This window comes from Gigantopelta aegis, chromosome 6 (genome assembly GCF_016097555.1).
Source record: "Gigantopelta aegis isolate Gae_Host chromosome 6, Gae_host_genome, whole genome shotgun sequence".
Taxonomy (NCBI): Eukaryota; Metazoa; Mollusca; class Gastropoda; order Neomphalida; family Peltospiridae; genus Gigantopelta; species Gigantopelta aegis.
In genome coordinates, this window is record NC_054704.1 from 20,557,965 (window position 1) to 20,577,881 (window position 19,917).

The 19,917-nt window shown below is 33.8% G+C and overlaps 1 protein-coding gene across 3 annotated transcripts in view; it reads left to right on the top strand.

Annotated features, from left to right (window-relative positions):
* Positions 1-19,917, top strand: part of LOC121374134 (transmembrane protein 131-like) — a 66,354-nt gene that overhangs the window by 37,181 nt on the left and 9,256 nt on the right. For 2 of the 3 annotated variants that reach the window (XM_041501086.1, XM_041501088.1), the window contains exons 25-36: positions 416-573; positions 938-1,077; positions 1,860-2,061; positions 2,608-3,697; positions 4,937-5,154; positions 6,519-6,631; positions 9,121-9,219; positions 13,393-13,656; positions 14,577-14,676; positions 16,921-17,027; positions 17,609-17,755; positions 17,995-18,116. In XM_041501086.1, the coding sequence (XP_041357020.1) occupies positions 416-573; positions 938-1,077; positions 1,860-2,061; positions 2,608-3,697; positions 4,937-5,154; positions 6,519-6,631; positions 9,121-9,219; positions 13,393-13,656; positions 14,577-14,676; positions 16,921-17,027; positions 17,609-17,755; positions 17,995-18,116 (2,760 nt within the window). The remainder of the gene's footprint in view (positions 1-415; positions 574-937; positions 1,078-1,859; positions 2,062-2,607; positions 3,698-4,936; positions 5,155-6,518; positions 6,632-9,120; positions 9,220-13,392; positions 13,657-14,576; positions 14,677-16,920; positions 17,028-17,608; positions 17,756-17,994; positions 18,117-19,917) is intronic. The other variant, XM_041501087.1, reaches the window with a different exon arrangement.

The following is a 19,917-nucleotide window of genomic DNA, read 5'->3' on the forward strand; positions in this document are numbered from 1 at the left end:
TTTCTCATTTCAACTAGAGCACCACAACTGATATATCAACGGCCATGGTATGTGTTGTCCTGTCTGGGATAGTGCATATAAAAGATCCCTTGCTACAATTACAAAAATTTTACTAGGTTCCCTCTTTAAGACTATATGCCATATTACCAAAAATTTGTATACAATAGCCGATGATTAATAAATCAATGTGCTATAGTGTTAAACAAAACAAAGTTTTAACTTTTTAACTTTACTTGAATCATGTTGTAAGATAATGAAGAATTTAAAACATATGGATTTGTATTAGATGTCATTAAGACGCTTTACAAAATAATACAACATTATTTATAAAAACATTTAAGAAAAGTAAAAATCCACTAAAAAAAGGTAAAAGGTTTCAATGATATATTAAGACTCAAAATGTTTTGTATTGCAGACTACTCAAGAGTTCCGAAAGACCATAGAAAGTACACTTGGAGTAAAAGCTCATCCACAATCCATTACTGCTGTACTGCAGCCAAATGCGAAGATGAAAATTAAAATAGGATTTCACCCAAAGGATGACTTCTCTAGGACATCTGTCATCCTCATTAGGTAAGAAAAAATTGGAGATAAAATTTAAATTTCTAAATATTTCAAAAATTTCTTCCCTTGTTTTCTGATGAAAAACCTCTTACCTTTCAAAACCCAGCAAAATTTGCCCAATTTTTTAAACCACTGTCGTTTTATATATGTTGATAATAAATTGATTTGGGTGATATTGAATCTCATATTTACCTCTTATTTTATTAATTTACCTTCTAATAATGGTATATTATATATGTTGTGTAATTGATAAATGGCTGAAAATCTTTTCTCTAAAAGACTACAGAATTATACCTTTTATAAAAAAAATTCTGAAATTGTTATTTTAATCAAAATATTTAGTGACAAGTCCATACCAATTTGTTGTTTTCAGAAATAATTTGACCATATTAGACACTCTGGTGGTTCAGGGGCAGGGTTGTCGTGGCGAGATGAGATTCAGCAACAAAAAACCAGGCTCGAATTACCCACTGTTGTTCGACATGAACGACAAGCATCTAAAAAACTGTGATAGTAAGTATTCCAATATTTCTGTACTCAGTTTGTCAGTGTTTCTTTCTGGGGGTTTTCACAATTTTGTAGGCGCTCTACATCTTTTAAAACAATTAAAGACCAAGCAATAGGGACATAATGAAGCATTACTGTTCATGAGTTGTGTTAATAAAAGTACATCCTTCATTTGATGGACAACATTCAAGCTTTGTAAGCAGTTGCATAATTTTATACTAGCTATTTGACTATTACAAATAAGATGTGTTTTAAAATATGTTTTGTTTATTCCAGTTCAATTTTACTGCTATGTTTATATACTTGCAGAGAAAGGTTTCTGTGCACTAAAAAAATGGTCTCAAACCAATTGTGAAAGTTTTTAAATGGTTGAAATTTGTGATCATGTAGACACATCATAATTTGGCAAATCATCTCATTTTGGGTTTTTGTCATTTCCATTAAACATATATCTTGTATAATACATGCATAGGAATTTTTCCCATGATCTTGATGCATGATCGGTCTAGGATCGATCCCCATCTGTGGCTATTTCTCATTCCAACCAGTGCAACATTACTGCCGTGGTATTTGAGATAGTGCATATAAAAGATCCCTTACTACTAATGGAAAAATGTAGCGAGTTTCCTCTGTAAGACTAAATGTCAAAATTACCAAATGTTCAACATCCAATAGCCAGTGATTAATAAATCAATCTGCTCTAGTGGTGTCGTTAAACAAAATAAAGAAAGTTTTTTTTTCCACAAGTATACATTTGGTAAAATTGGTATATTAAATTTATTTTTCAGTCTCTGATAAGAAGCAAAGCAAAAGTATGATGCCTCATTTTACTGTGCGGAGAACATTTACGCTGCGGAACACAGGGGATCTTTCGTTTTATGTGAAGGGATTTAGCATAAATGATGCAGCTTGTGAAGGCTATGGATTTAAAATACTCGATTGTGATGGTTTTGAAATGCTACCAAATACAAGCCGCAAAATCGATATAGCGTAAGTATTTTTATACTGTCAAACCTGTGTTTAGCAGCCAAAGGGAGTATGTTTAGCAGCCAAAGGGAGTATCAAAAGGTGACCTTTCAAGACTTTGGTAGCTGCAAAGTATAAGTCAGCTTGTACTATATTAGATGATCGGGATAATAAAAAAAGTGGCCACTTATACATTCATTTATTCATTCATACTTATTTTCATGCTTCTATCCAATTATGTTCAAGTTTGCTGTCCTGGACACATACGTCAGCTTTCTGGACTGTTTGTGGTTATTGAGAGTGAAGTTGGTGTAGTGGCCTTAACACCTACCCAATGAGTTGCAAAACTTGCTCTGGGTGGAAGTTAGTAGTGAGAGGCGAACCCAATACCTACCAGCCTTAAGCCTGATGACTTAACCACTACATCACCGAGGCTGATGGTGGCCAAGAACGTTTGACTATATAATATTATAGTAAATTAAGTCTATCATAGGTGATCATTATCATAATTTTGTGTGTTATAGCTAAATGAATTAAGTAAATATAATTTTTGTTCACTTTTCTTTTCAGCTTTACACCAGACTTTACAATGTCACGTATTCGGAGATCTCTGACAATACACACTAGCCTGGGGCCTCCAGCAAACTACACACTTCAGGCAACAGTTCCATCATATCTGCTGTCCAAATGCTCTGCAGCGTTACCCCGCCCCAACTGGGAACCGGTGCTATATTACTCAATCGTATGTGTCATGAGCTTTCTGCTCTTCTGCATACTTGTGGCAGCGTATTTTGAAGCAGACAGAATAATAGTAGCCGACATCCTGAAACGCAAAATTAGAATGAATAATGGTACTCAACCCTTTGAGAAAGGAAAAGTTTTCGACCTGAGAAATGTTGCCGGTTTACAGCTCAATCTTAAACCTGCAAACCCGGTACCAGCACCGGAATTGAGGCCTGTCCCAAGGCAGATGGTGGAAGTTAATGGCCATATTGAATACAGACAACAGAATAAAGAACCCTTCCTTGGCAGCATACTCAGTTTGCTAAGAAATCTCATTCCACAAAAAGTATTCTCCTCTCGGAAGCACCATGTGGACCGGCAGACTTCTCGAGAGAAGGAAACTAAGCCAGTTCCTGAACAGAACTCTCTTAAACCAGTGACCAGTGATAAAGACAAACAACCTTCTACCCCACCGATACTACCGGAGAGCACAACTGAGAAATCTCTTAGTGTGCATAGGCTGAGAAAGACCAAGTCTTCTCAGAAGCGTCACAGTGATCCCAATACGAGCGATGGGCACGCTCTGTTGGGATCAGGTGACCGAAAGGTGAGAGACTCCACTAATACAGACAACAAGAAGACAACCGATAACGAAATGGCTGATGGAGATGCTTCACAGCACACACGATCCTCAGTCACCCATAAATGGGAATCAACCAATGACACAACTGACATTGTCAGCGAAACTTTTGTCAAAGAAGACATCAATGCGAATCGACCAGTAAATAGACTGAAATCTCGCAAGAAGAGCCGTAATAGGATGGAGCGAGAATTTCTCAAGGAGAGAATAGGAGTCCGTGAAAATCACGGACTGGATGATAAAGATGAGATATCTTCAACTACTACTGACTCTTCAGCAGGCGATGTTGAAGAAAAGGTTGGTTTTAAATGTATTGGCTTTGTATCTTTATGACAGGTATTGTTTCTGGATTTTTGTCATTAGTATTGATTTAAAATCCCTGCACTTGGTTTTCCTAATTTTATCAGTTAATATACAGAATTGCTCAAACTTAACAAATAGGTTCACAAAAAATATTCATTTTGACCTACAGTTCTTAAAAATTACCTTTTTAAAAGATTATTTCAGCTTTTGTTTTTCAGTAAGTATATTAATAAAACTAAATAAAAATATAAGCTTTATATCTAGTAATGATATACGGTGACGTTACTTTTTACATGCGATTCAATTCTGCAATACCTAAATATTTTGATTCCACGTCCTTAGTGGTTAAAGAACTACTGTATGAATATTCTTTTTAAATATCCTAGATAAAAGATATTGGCTAAGGCCAAACAAAAAAATAGGTGTTTTTCCGGTCGACCGACCGTCCCTAGTTTTACCCCCCCCCGACCCTAATTTTTTTTCTCTTAAACTGAAAAAAAAAAAAAATAATAATAATAATAATAAAAAAAAATATATAAAAAAAAAGTAAAAATAAAAGAGGACAACATCACCAAACAAGAGTATTTCCTTCCTTGCACATTGTTTATGTACTATTATACGATACATTTTGCACATGTATGTAATTCCTTTCTGAAAAACATCGAGAAATTATGGAAAAGCTTTTGTAATAGAGTTCCTTCCACTGATTAGCTACCACTGAACAGCTTAGTCGGTCACGGAAGTAACCGAATGTACGAACATAGCCTTGGTACAGGTTATTTCGATTAAATATAATCGTATCAATTCAGCTTAATTCTCGTCTTCACTTAAATCAACAGGTCTTATTATTAATGCATCTCAAATGTTTGCATAAAGTATTTAAATTAAGGACAACGAAATTATTTAAAATGTCCCATTAATTTAAGGAAATACACAAACAGTGCATACCAATACTACTGCTACTACTACTACAACAATGACAACAACAATAACAATAATAATGATGATAAAATAATAATAATAATTATTATTATTATTATTATTATTATGATGGTATTCAATTTAAAAAAAAAAAACGAAAAAGCAACAAAAAAACCTACCTACCTACCCTAATTTTTTGGGGGATGCAATCGGAAACACACCTATTTTTTTGTTTGGCCTAACCATTACTATCATTAGATGGATAAATAAGGCAGTTGTTAAATATTTCTTTTAATTACTTGTTATTTCCAGAACTCTAGTGCACGGGACTCTACTCCCGAGCCACTGATTTCCTGCACAATGACACGAAGAAACAAAAAGTTGAAGCCAATCGATAGAGCTGTAGCTGCTGTCTTGGCTGACGACTATAATGATGATGACCATTTTGAACTCAAATCGAAGTCAAAGGCTCACCGCAACATTCGAGTGAACCCAAAAGAGACATTTGGCGGAAATGTACTTCGACCAAGGTATGTGTTTATAAATGAAGAAAGGAAAACATTGAATATAATTGTCAGTAATCATTTATTTGTTTTTATTAATTTTTATTTAACCAAAAGCTTTGACATTTTAATCTTTGACATTTTACTACTTATGATGGCAAAAACAAAATAACTGTTGCTTACAAGAATGTGTTTTATTCCAGGGCACGTGCTTATAAAACTTTTAAAGAGTCCAGACTCCATCTCTAATGATGTCACACGCATACAATTCGTATGACATTGTCTTGACTAGGCCAGATCTTTACAAAAATAATAACAAATAAGGATCAACTGATTGAAAATAATACAGCAACTTGGTTAATTTGAATTATGTAACATGACTTAATTTTGTAAATGTTTATAATTTTTATACTCTTTATTAAAGTACTTTGGAGCTGCCTTATACTCTTGATCCAAAAATAATCAAAGATCATAACAACCAGACATCTGACGAGCCACTGAAAAAGCAAGCACCCAAACCTAAGACAAAGCTTATAATTTTGTATTGCTTTTAGTGCATTTTAGATTATACACTTATTTTAAATATATTGTTGCTGTAATCTCTGTCCAAATCCAGTGTGGTGATATTTTTGGGGGTCAAATTTATTAGATATTCAGACATTTTAAATCACAAGTACAGAACAAAAATAAATACGTTGTTAGCTTCTGGCATATTAACTGTACAAATGCTTTATCTCTAACATTAACATACATAATAATAATATGTTATCCACCTTGTGATTATATTAACTTTTAAATCAATCTTACTAATTAACTCAAATACATAAAGGCTAATAAATCAAACTAACAGTTTTGTTTACAAATCCCATTGGTAGTAAGTGCTGTGTTAGAACCCCATAAAATAACCATATCATCCTCAAGACTCTTTGTCTTCCATTCTTAGAAAGTACTGATCATCATTTAAGTTTATCCACATTTTCCTCATATGTTCATTAATTGCACGTGAACTGGTTAATTCCAGTGTTAAAGCCTTTTGACTTTCATTACTGGATGTGATTATATTTTAGAGGTCATGATGACCACATGTTAAGAACAAATCTTTGACATTTTATTACTTATGATGGCAAAAACAAAATAACTGTTACTTACAAGAATGTGTTTTATTCCAGGGCACGTGCTTATAAAACTTTTAAAAGAGTCCAGACTCCATCTCTAATGATGTCACACGCATACAATTCGTATGACATTGTCTTGACTAGGCCAGATCTTTACAAAAATAATAACAATTAAGGATCAACTGATTGAAAATAATACAGCAACTTGGTTAATTTGAATTATGTAACATGACTTAATTTTGTAAATGTTTATAATTTTTATACTCTTTATTAAAGTACTTTGGAGCTGCCTTATACTCTTGATCCAAAAATAATCAAAGACCATAACAACCAGACATCTGACGAGCCACTGAAAAAGCGAGCACCCAAACCTAAGACAAAGCTTAAAAGTAAGAAAGAAAATCTTTCATTTATTTATGTTTGCTCTCTTTGTTTCTTTAACTTTTCTTGAAATGTTAACTTTTTTCTCTTTCAAACTCAAAGTGGATGATTAATCTCTATCATGTAAATCCCTTACGGATTAATAGCTAAAGTTTTTATAGTTGTCATATGGGAATCTTTGAGTATTTTTTATCATTTTGTTTCAAATGGAAACATTTTGCTAGTAAATTTTATTTATTTATTATTTTCTTTTTAATAGAATATATTTTCAGTTGAGGGGATAAAAATAGTTTGGTTTGTAACATGGTGTTTAAGATATTTAGTAAATATTCCGGATTTTGATATACAGTAAATGCTGATTTGTCGAATCTGTTGTAAAACAACCATTTTGGATTATATGGAACTTTTGAGTATAACAGCAAAACAATGAAACATAAAAATAGAGAAATGGCTGTCTTCTTTATTGTAGATTTTTATAAATGTTTTGGCATCCTGGCCTCTGAACTGTGTCATCCATTTTGAGTTTGTTCTCCTAAACACCTGTAGTTGCACAGTAGAGTACTAGATTGATAGTGTATTAGTTGTAAAAATAATTTTGTATTGCTTTTAGTGCATTTTAGATTATACACTTATTTTAAATATATTGTTGCTGTAATCTCTGTCCAAATCCAGTGTGGTGATATTTGTTTTGGTCAAATTTATTAGATATTCAGACATTTTAAACCACAAGTACAAAACAAAAATAAATACGTTGTTAGCTTCTGGCATATTAACTGTACTTTATCTGTGCTTTATCTCTAACATTAACATACATAATAATAATATGTTATCCACCTCGTGATTATATTAACTTTTAAATCAATCTTACAAATTAACTCAAATACATAAAGGCTGATAAATCAAACTAACAGTTTTGTTTACAAGTCCCATTGGTAGTAAGTGCTGTGTTAGAACCCCCATAAAATAACCATATCATCCTCAAGACTCTTTGTCTTCCATTCTTAGAAAGTACTGATCATCATTTAAGTTTACCCACATTTTCCTCATATGTTAATTAAATGCACGTGGACTGGTTAATTCCAGTGTTAAAGCCTTTTGACTTTCATTACTGGATGTGATTATATTTTAGAGGTCATGATGACCACATGTTAAGAACAAATCTCTTACATTGTTTAATTAATTGGAAAGTTGTTATAGCTACTATGGCCAGATGGATGTCGGCATATCAGGTGTATTTATTAGCTTTTCTCTCTTTAAATTTTTTTTATATATCATTGCACAATCATAACTTTAAGCCTCAGAATATATGTGCAAGAAACAATAAAAACGGTTTCGGAACTGACTTATAAAATATTGGCAATTATTCTAAGATACGTTGAATAGGTTTATGTGTATAACTAAATATAACATTGTTCGTCTATTCTTCGTGAGTGAAATGTTTAATAAACTAGTGATTCAGTTACCAAAATTACCTGAACGTTACATATATTGTTTAGGTGAATGAAGTTGACACGTAGAGATCTTGTTGTTTTTAGCACATTGTGTTGTTGTTGATTGTTGTAAGTAATATTTGTGTACTGTCCCTTGGCCTTTTTATAATCTTGTATGGTATTGTAAATGGATAAATTTGAAATATTTTCAAATTTTAAATATCAAAATCATGAAACAAAATACCAAAACTCAAAATTAAATATACATGTATGTGCAAATGACATTGATATAATGTTTGTTATTCATATGCATAAGAAAAAGACAAAAAGAATCAATTTATGTCAAAAATATTGACCTCAAGTGAAGAAAGGAAATGGAACAGCAGGATGTTATATTCACCTCAGTGATTAAGCCTTCAGTATTAAAGTGTTCATATCTCATTACCAGCTCCCACCTATAGACTATTAGTGATTTGAACATCTCATGAGGGAGGTGAAAGACATCTACACTGATATCTCTCTCTCACTAACCACTAACAACTAACCGTTATCCCCTGTCCTGCACATACAGCCCAGATAGCTGAGGAGTGTATGTGTAGGAAAGCATGTTGTACATTAAATAATAGCATTTTAATCTTTTCCGTCATACATTTAGTAGAAATGTAAAGCTAAGTATAAACTTTAAACTGAATACAAATTTAATTCTGAAATAATGACAATCCTTTTTAAAAATTAAAAAATATAGGACAGTCTTAATTAAAAGCGAGGGACAAAGAAACGTAACAGTGCATGCGTTAACCTTAAATGGCTATAAAGATTTTAATCTTTTACGTCATACATTTTGTATCAAGTTAATATTCAGTACAATTTTAATTTTAAAAATAATGATAATCCATTTTGAAAAATATAGGACAGTGTTAATTAAAGCCGAGGGACAAACATAACAATGCTTACACTTGTAGTTGAGTTTAATGTTGTTGGCATGTGTTATGCAGTTGAGTGTTTGTGATTCCATTTTGCTGCCCACTTTTCTGCATGCTGATTGGCTACTGTGTTGTGTTGTGTAGGTGTTTCATTGTTACAAGTGGTCACGAGCGACAGCAGCGACCAAGATAAAGACTCTCCCCCGCCATCATGGGACGCGCCGAGTCTTGCACCACCTCCTGGTTAGCGCTCAACTTTGTTTCTTTGTCCGATGAATTGTCAATAGCTAGGAATCTATTAACAGTTTTTGGTCATAAGTTTAAGGCTAGGTTAATATTAAGGTTTATAGTAATTATGTGATTGCATTTATAAATAATGGTAACAATTTGTCATTTTAAAATTACAATAGTATAGGTGGGATGCAATGAATAAACTACTGTTGCAAATTATACTGAGAATATGTCCAATTAAAATAATCACATACAATCCCCACAAACTCAACAAATACTTACAATAAATGTTTTACCACCTTGTATTCGAATCATTGTATATATCTTATTTAAAGCACAATCAAAGAAAACCTTTTGAGAAAGTTTGCAATATAATTTATTAATATCTTTGTTTGCTTTCTCTTACTGGAAAGCCTTTGTTTTAATATTATGTTTATACAGCTTTGCAGTAATTTGAAATTATTTTACATAATGCTGAAATTGTTTTATATAATGCTGAAATTATATAATTAACTTGCATTTATTAATCAATGTATTAATTTTAAGTACCTGTTATTAAAATGTACTTTGTTTAGTGTTCTCATTGTGACTATAATGGAATCCCAGCTAACAAACATTTTACAGTAATGTTTTAAGACTTAGTCTGAAAGTAGCAGACCCTCATTTTTAAACACTACCACATATTTTCAGCATTAGAGTCATTTTTTAATTAAAGGATACTATGAATAGTATACAGCAGAGTTTGTTATTAAAAATAGTTAATAACACTATTATAAGTCTTAAAAATATATTAAAAAATAAAGTCTTTCTGATAAAGCATTAATATTTTTTTAAAGTGACAAAAAAAGCAGGTGAAAAATTATTTGCAAAAACATACTTTGGTATATCTGCCCATTAAAAACAGCTGTGACATCAGCAGAGGAAAACATTTAGTCATGTGGTTTGACTATAGCCTGCTTTCAAGCAAGTGGGAGTGGAGGAAGAGAAGAAAGATTTAAAGACGAAGTGATTTTAACAATAAAACTTGAAAGCAGAGATAGAATATTTCTACCAGTTTCCACATATTTATCTTCAGTATATCATAATGAAAACACTGATCACCTACCAGTATGCTATACAAACTTGTGACATCAATACGAACTAGTCTACTGACCAAGTGGGTGGAGCTTAGTAATCGGAACAAAGTTACTTAAGTTTTCAGTGAATGTGACTTGAACATTGTTCCATGTTAAAGGGACAGTAAACTCAAACATGAGCCTTATGTGTTGGAAAGATGCATACCCGAACACAAACTGACACTTTAAGAAATGAAAAATGCGTAATTTTAGAGTTAATAAAAAAAACCCCGTGATATTCCTGCTGACTGGGGGCAGCCATTTCCTTTCATTTTCATGGTGTTCGGCACTATAGCTTGGCACTCTAATTTACAACAAGGCGCTTCGCTTTCATCAACCTAACTTGTAAAACAACATAAATGACTTGATAGTGTAATAAACTATTTAACTAAATATATTTCAATTTGCATCAATAGAACGAAACGGAGTTAAAAAAATCCAAAGAAAAAAACAAACATATTATTAGGCCTATTGGTAGGATACATTGGAGCAAAAACGACCACTCACGATACCCATGTGATATTTTTCTTTTCTTTGTGACTACTTGGTCAGTTTTGTGATTTTAGATGGGAAAGTCTACTTAATCAAGGGTTTAACAGAATGATTTATAATAATAAAGCAGGACGGCTGATAATGTCCATTACCATTTTAGAGTTGGCAGGTTGTGATCTTAATAAAACAGGCACATATTTTTTTGTGTCTAAATAGTGGTAATTACCTTGACTGGTGACCATAAATATATGCACCTGCCAGTCAGGAACCACAGGTACAGGCCACGAAAAGAAAAGACCAATTAACTAAGAAAACACTCCGATTATCATTTCAGTATGTGGGTTAATGTATGGACAAAACATAATACAGTTATTCCGACACTTCGACAATGGTGGTTTATTTTGTATTGAAAAATAATATATACCTATTGCTGGCTTACTGGTATGGATATTATTCCAGAACACTTTGATGCATCTGCAAAAATCAGGTACATTTGTGTCTTCAGTTCTAAGACTAATTCCTGATGTGACATGTTAAGTATTATGTAACCACCGGCTCGCCGGAGGGAGTAGTCACTGGGATGGTACAAAATGTGTTGCCTGTTATATATAATAGCTGTCCCGTTTAACCGTGTTATTAATTAAATATAAGATTATACTTCTTGATATTAAGCAATAATGTGTGTTATATATCGTTGAATATGCATACCAGTCCAAAAGCCTTGCGCGAGTATTCCTTTAAATGGTATAGATAGAAAGATTATCATTCTAGTAGTTGACCGATATAGAATTTTTGGGGTAAATGTTGCTTTTTAGTATACAGTGGGCATTTTCAGTGAGTGGGGATCTGTTTGATCGCTGTGTCAAATGTCCCACATAGCACGCTCGACACATTTCATTCATTAATATTAACAAATTAAGTAAACACCCAGAAACATAAACCAGGACCCGAACAATGCTTTGGTTTTTGTTTTGCATTTATAAATGATTTTATAATAACCAGATTATAGTTATAAAACAAAGACTGACGTGAACTGGCTATGGCCCTTTCCAGTGAGCTTCTGTCAGCTTTACAAAAGCAGTCCATTTTGTTATGAGATCTAGCAGTTATTAGCAAACAAAAGAAGGTTGACAGTTGGCTAAACAATAGCATTCAACCATTTACAAGTTTGATTGTTCTAATCAGTGTTCTTCCTTTTTTCTCCATGCTCGAATGCATGTAATTTGTAAAACACAAACCATATAACTTTGTTTTCCCCTGCTTATGTCACAGGTCTGTTTATAATGGGCAGATAAGCCTTGCTATGTTTTACTGATTGTTTTTCACAAACTTGTTTTTTGTAATAAAAATAAATATATAAAATTTGTTAACTTGCAAAAGTAAATTACATAAAGTAACTAAATATATACTGAATAGATATAAGCATTTGTTGTATTCTTTAATTGAAATCAGACATTACTTATATATTATGGTTTAGATTATCCATTTCTGTACATCTGGTCATCTTGGTATTTGTAATACATGTACCATGAAATGTATTTTTATTAATTCTAAAAACGCACGCACCTCTGAAAAGTAATGGTTATGAAAAAAAGCGGTATTCTATGTTTAGGGGTATTACACTCTATTGTAACTTCATTGAGATACGTTACAAGTTTGTAGATAAACAAACTTGGTGTCCATTTTCACAGGCTGAAACTAGGGTCTGTGACTTTGATAGAAAAATATTGGCAATATTCGTTTTTAAAACACCTTACTGTGCATAATCTTGATAGCTGATATTGAGTAACGTTGGATGAAAATATTGTATTATGTTTATATAGTAGCTTTTAAAAAATGTGCTTAGTCTTTTCTTTTTCTTTTTTTTCCCAGAAACATTGCTAAGTTCAAATCCTATATACCCGAATATTACAATTCTTTACTAATATTGCATTATTATTTGTAATAGTGATCCAGTCCCTATTCTATGCTCTCGTTATATGTTCACTATTGTAGTTTAAGCATGACTGTTGTAGTGTTGCATGTTATTTAATTTATAACTGAATGTTTCCCCATTTACTTGTGCATTTTTTTAAATCAATGTTTTGATATTCTGTAATCATTGTGTAATATTTTGATGTTTATTCATTCCAGATATAAATTATATATTTTTTTAAATTAATAAAATTATGCTTATGTATTCTATATGCTAATGTTAGTGTATAATATGAATTATTAATCCACCCAAGTTGAAATGTGAAAAACAAATTAGCACATCCATATATTTTTAATTTTTGAAAAAAGGGAGCTTTTTTATGTAACATTCATTTTCTATATTAAATATAACTCTGAATTTCTAATGTTGACCTATATTCTGCAGATTGTGTGGATTTGCAATGAATAATGTTTTATAACATGGCTATTTTGCATGCAAAATGTTATATTTTCTTCGACATATATGTTAAATAATTAAGTATTGTATGACGTGATAGCACCAACATTAAATCAATGCTCAATCTCAATTTTTCAATTGAAATAATTCTCTCCTATACTTTATGATATCTTTTTGTAAAGAACATGCTCCATTTCGTCTCTGTAGGTGACTTCAGTGAGCTTTCAATACAGACAGAAACATTTGCACAAAAGCATCTGAAACCACTAGGCAGTGGTAACAACAACATCAATGGCTTTTCACCGGACGCTCTGTCCAGCTCTAGTCGGTCTAGCAGCTACAGCAGCATCGTGAGCAGCAGCAGTAGTGAGGTTAATGGACTGAAGACCAAGGCCAAGCAGACGACAAGTGAAGCCAAACGGCAGCCGGCAGGATTCAACCCATTTGGAGATAATGGTTTACCACTACCAGGTAAAATGTTTGTCACACTCAAAAACCTACAACTTAGCATGACATCGGAAGACAAGTAAACACAGCTCCGAAGTTGATGTTATTTACTTTGATGTTAAAAAAAGTGAAGTCATTGAAGCTGCATTTTTTGCAACATATAATTAAGGTAGAGTGCTAATACCTGAGATTTATTTTTTCAAGGTTATTTCCAAAAATATATATAGATATACATGTGTATATATTATTTTTTTTCATGTAGGTTTTCCCAATTATTCTTTCAAGAATTATGATGGTACAAAATGACAAACTTCATGCTTATTCTTAGTGTTAAAATCATGTGAAATTTCATTATTTTGATGTTGATGGGACCTAACCAACATGATGAAGATTTAGTAGATCAAGACAAACTATAATTGTTTGTGAAAATTATACAACCTTGACATTAGAAAGGTTATGATAACAATGTTTGACTACTGTAAACTGGATTAATATTGCAACATGGTTTTTTTCTTGAATACACACCGTAACGCATGTTCGCGACATTAAATTTCGTGAATGACCGTTGGCATCTGTAAAAAATAACACTTGTGAAAATAATGCATGCATATAAATTTCGCGACTTGAGGTTGGGCACGAACGACACGAAATTAATACTCACGCAATTTGTTTTCCCGGTTTACAGTATATCTTTCACATGTCTGCATGGACTTGTTTAGTTTGCTTCCAGCCTTTGTCTTCAGTCCATTGTCAGTTAAGGTCAAATGTTGTCAATGTATTATTTGATTGTATATTTTTTTTCATAAATTCATATATCTGCTTGACTGGTAATCATTCTCTGCTTTATGTAAATTTATGTTTACCCCAGACATTAAAAGTTATAGTTTGTATTGTTTAACGACACCACCCCAAACATTAATAAGCAATGTTATTATTATTATCAGGTCCACTTGGAATAAAGACGTCTCCACCACTGACAAAGCTGTCTACCACAGAAAAGTCTCGCAATCCTTGGACAGGCAGTCCTCCATCTCCTGATAACATGTAAGTAACCATATTATGTTCTCTATTCATTTGGGTTACCGGCCTCGGTGGCGTCGTGGTTAGGCCATCGGTCTACAGGCTGGTAGGTACTGGGTTCGGATCCCAGTCGAGGCATGGGATTTTTAATCCAGATATCGACTCCAAACCCTGAGTGAGTGCTCCGCAAGGCTCAATGGGTAGGTGTAAACTACTTGCACTGACCAGTGATCCATAACTGGTTCAACAAAGGCCATGGTTTGTGCTATCCTGCCTGTAGGAAGCGCAAATAAAAGATCCATTGCTGCTAATCGGAAAGAGTAGCCCATGTAGTGGCGACAGCGGGTTTCCTCTCAAAATCTGTGTGGTCCATAACCATATGTCTGATGCCATATAACTGTAAATAAAATGTGTTGAGTGCGTCGTTAAATAAACATTTCTTTCTTTTCTTTCTATTCATTTGGGGGTGGGACATAGCTCAGTGGTAAAGTGCTCACCTGATGCACAGTCAGTCTGGGATCGATCCCTGTGGGTGAGTCTTTTGGGCTCTTTCTTGTTCCAGCCAGTGTTCCTGAACTGGTATAACAAAGACTGTGGTATGTACTATCCTGTCTGTGAGATGCTGCATATAAAAGATCCCTTACTGCTAATTGGAAAGAGTAGCCCTTTTATCTATGTGGTCCTTATCCATTTATCCGACGCCATATAATTATAATTAATATGGGTTAAGTATGTCGTTAAATAAAGCAGTCTTTCCTTCCTCCTGTTTATTTGTTCTGTTTTCAGTTACTCTAAAAATACCAACTTTATTATTATTGTCTTAATTTGCTTGAACAAGGCGGTTGAAATTCTATCAAAACTTTTAACCAGCTTGTGATTCATGTATGATTCTATTAAAGTTTGTTTTGTTTAACATCACCACTAGAGCACATTGATTAAAGCCGCACACCCTAGTTCCATCCAGCGAAAATAAATTATAATTTGGTTAATCTACAAACCTGTAACACACTTAGATCACGTTTTTATCAAATGGAGTGAAAAAGCAGGTTTTATATCGATAAATACCATGGGAATCCCCATGTCCCAATTGCTTGAAATAATTTTGAAAGTTAGTATTTTGATGTCACCGGTAGATGTCGCTCGAAGCACAACAATGCCTACGTCACAACAAATTTCACAGACTTGGGGTGCGTTTCTTTCACCTCTCCTGGACATGTTCCAACTGTTCTGTCCTGGTTGTATCCCCTCTCCAGATATCGTAAGACTTAGCAAAATTATTGGTTTTAAGGGTTTGTAACGTTTTGTATTGAGACACTTACTTGTCTGAACTTTATTGTTACTGAAAATGTTCACGAACTGTGAAGAAAAATCTCACAAATGAACAACAACAAATCGGATGTTGATTGCGCGAACCGTGCACGAGAAAACAAACCGAACCAAAATGATAACAGTCACGTGGTATACCAACGTCTGTGACATTGAAATGGAAATATCCCCTCTAAAAATAGATTAGACCTTGTCTGCTCAACGTTTTTTTCTCAAACGTGCGTCCGTTTTTAAGAAATACGAAAAATTTATTTTGTGGTATTACAAACACCAGGATTACCAGGATTACCCAAAAACACTTCAGGTGAATGGAAATGTATATTCTAAATAATAAACGGTAAGTAAAGAGCAATTTCATTTGTGAAAAAATGGGTTTAATAGCGAAAAACAACTCCGTAATGGTTAACAACTAGCCGTAACTAGGGTGTGTCCCTTTAAGTAATCATTGATTCTATTATTGCCTATATTTCATCATTCAAAGTTTTCTGTGGACATTAACCATTTTAGCTTAATAAGACTGAACTCAATTGTGCATAACATGCAAAGTTTTAGTTTAGAATATTTATCTTTCAATCTGCATTAAAATCTAAGATAGCAAATTTCTGACTATCTAATGCTGCTTTGGAAAATTACCTTGCCACCACCCATCAACCCACCCACCCCCTCACTCCCCCTCCCACCCCAACCCCCCAAAAAGAAGAAAAAAAAGTCACGTCTAGTTCTGTTTCAGTAGTTGTTGACTAGTTCCGATATCTTATACTTTTTCAGAACAGCTTAAAAGATATGACTAAATATGCTGCTGATATCCTTTAAGTAACTGTTTATAGGATTAATAGTGTTTAATTGGCAAAACATTTTGAACTGGCTATATTTTATAGTTTATTTTATAATATCCTATGTATATTACTGTTTAGATAGCACTTTAAGCTTCTATTTTTACAGTGGATTTGGCCTTCAGACTATAGAGGAAAATGACAAGACAACATTTGGCAGTCAGCCGTCGCCTGTGGATACCTTTTCCAATGGCGATTATGCCTTTAATGCTGGAGGTAATAATGAAGACATTTCATATGACCCTTTTTAAATGTAGACTATATCACTGAAAGATTCCTCATTGACAAAATATAAAATGCTTTGTTAAAACATATTCGGTAGTGAAACTCATAGCTGAAAGTTTATAACTGAAAGTTTATAGCTGAAAGTTTTGTTTAATTTACTTAAAATTTAATGCCATGTATTTTGTCATCGCTTTATTAATTTTTAAACAATGGCACAATGATTTGTTTTTTGTGTTTTAATTTTTATTTTAATGTAATAATAATCAGTATAAGTAAATATATTTTCCTTGATAGCAGGTGATTTGCATCATTACATTCTTTTTGGGTTGGAATTGTTTGATTAACAATCTTATGGCCAATGTTTAAATAAAAACAGTTGGCTTTTAAAACATTTCTGATTTGGTGCATCAGGTGTTAGTTTTCTCAAGCTTGAATGTATTAAAGTTAAAAAAGTAAAATAAAGAAATAATTCAAATATGAATGACATGGTCCTTCAAAATATAGAAAGGAGTTATTTCCTTGTTTAATAATTATCTCTTACTTCTGTAAAAATGTTATTTCGTTATTGTCAGTGGCAGGTGCTACAGACCCAATGTACCCAGGATACCTGACTCCTATGGACCAGTTGACTATGTCCAAACAACCTACGATGATGCAGCAATTAATGGCTGATCGAAGACGGCGGTACCAAGAACATCAGATGAAGATTCTTACCAAGGGTATGTTGTTTTAAATATTGACAATCTAGAAAACAATTAAAAATTAAAAATAAAAATTCTCTACCTGTTTCTTCTTCTTTTTTTTAAATTGAACTAGATGGTGAATTTCATATCATAAAATTAATTAAAAATCTAATTTTAATTTTTTAACATTCATTGAGATACAATGAATCTGTGTACAATACCAAACAATTTATGACAGATGAGACATTCAATTCCATGGAATTCTTGTTTCCCAGGTGAGGATTGGCCAGGGTTTGACGTGCCACCAGTGAGAAGTGACAGTTTGTGGGACTCGGACTATAATCCCCTTAGACCTAACGCCTGGTCGGCTGCTACTGACTCACCACCTAATCCTAATGTGAGTTCATAGAAATATCACCAGTGTAAAGGATTGAATATTGTTTATACAGTCGAGATTGGTCTAACAGCAACCTGTCTCATAACGGCCACCCTAAATCCCACCCAGTGCATTTCCTTCTTTATTGTACTTGATGATAACAGCCACCTGCACAATGTGGCCAGCAAGCACTATTTTTGGACAAAAATTGATGATTGAACCTATTATAACTGCCACAAAATATATTGACCATTTATTTTTTTCTGTCCAATTAACAGATTAATTTGCCATAACGGTCACAAGATATATATGTACATTGGCCTATGCTAGTCACAATATAAAGTCATTGTTTTACTTAAGTTTAAACAAAATGAGTCCATGCTCCAATGCATTATTAATCATATTTGCATCTTATATCTGTGATGTTATTGGTCATATGCAAGGCGACTTCAGGGGTTTCCCCAGGGCCGTTAAGCGTAGCGGCCCGACATGCCTTAGTCCATAAAGTAAGCTCCTTAAATCAATTGCCGCTACGCCTTGATTTGAAATGCTTTAGAAAAAATTATCACAAGTACGAGTGTGGCAGTCGACTACCTCTTGCAGACAACTTGTGTACCAGTATATCAAGCACACCTTATCACTATGACAGGTAAAACACTTCCTAAATACCAAACAATGGGCCAGTTGTCTGTTCACAATCGGTGTTTGGTAATTTTACCACATCTACTGGGACCGCTAATCTGCCAGGAAGGCGCTTACGCGTAACGGGATTCCCGTGCCAAGCAATCAAGCTTCAAGGCCGATCAAAGAAGATGCCAATTGACAGAATCAACTGTACCATTTAACTGAATAAATAATAGGTGAAGCACTTTTTAAAAGTATAGTTAAGTTGGCAATCAATCATTTCTATCCTAACACCCCTTCCCAAAACACATATCAATAATTAGCGTAATAACGATTTCGCGACCGGTAACGAGAAACGGTGTTATCCAGAATACAGCGTAGGCCTAATGATATTTAACCGGCCTCGGTGGCGTCATGGTAGGCCATCGGTCTACAGGCTGGTAGGTACTGGGTTCGGATCCCAGTCGAGGCATGCGATTTTTAATCCAGATACCGACTCCAAACCCTGAGTGAGTGCTCCGCAAGGCTCAATGGGTAGGTATAAACCACTTGCACCGACCAGTGATCCATAACTGGGTCAACAAAGGCCATGGTTTGTGCTATCCTGCCTGTGGGAAGTGCAAATAAAAGATCCCTGCTGCTAATCGGAAGAGTAGCCCATATAATGGGAATGCGGGTTTTCTCTCAAAATCTGTGTGGTCCTTAACCATATGTCTGATGCCATATAACCGTAAATAAAAATGTGTTGAGTGCATCGTTAAATAAAACATTTCTTTCTTTTTAATGATGTTTGCTTATTTTAATAATCACGGTTATTAATTTTAACGGCATGCATTCAACATGTATGACAGCAAAGTGATGGTCATTCAATGTCTGGAAGATTTGTAACTTGTTATGTTAACTTTGTAAAGTCTTTGAACCAAAGTAATAGAAACAACCCGACAATGCATGTCAATTTTAATACACATGCCAGTTCAGGGCCGAAAGATTTGTAAGCTATCCCAATGGCTGATTTCAGCCAGACCGAGCGAAAACAAAACGTTCGCTACACTGGTTTGTGCGCTTCACGTTAAACCAAATAGACATGACGGACACCAATCAAATAGTTTGCAAACGTTAGGGAGAACGTTCGTTGGCTGAACTGAGGAGAGCACTCGGCGCGAATATACGTCACACATCAGGGTCAGCTGACGCCCAC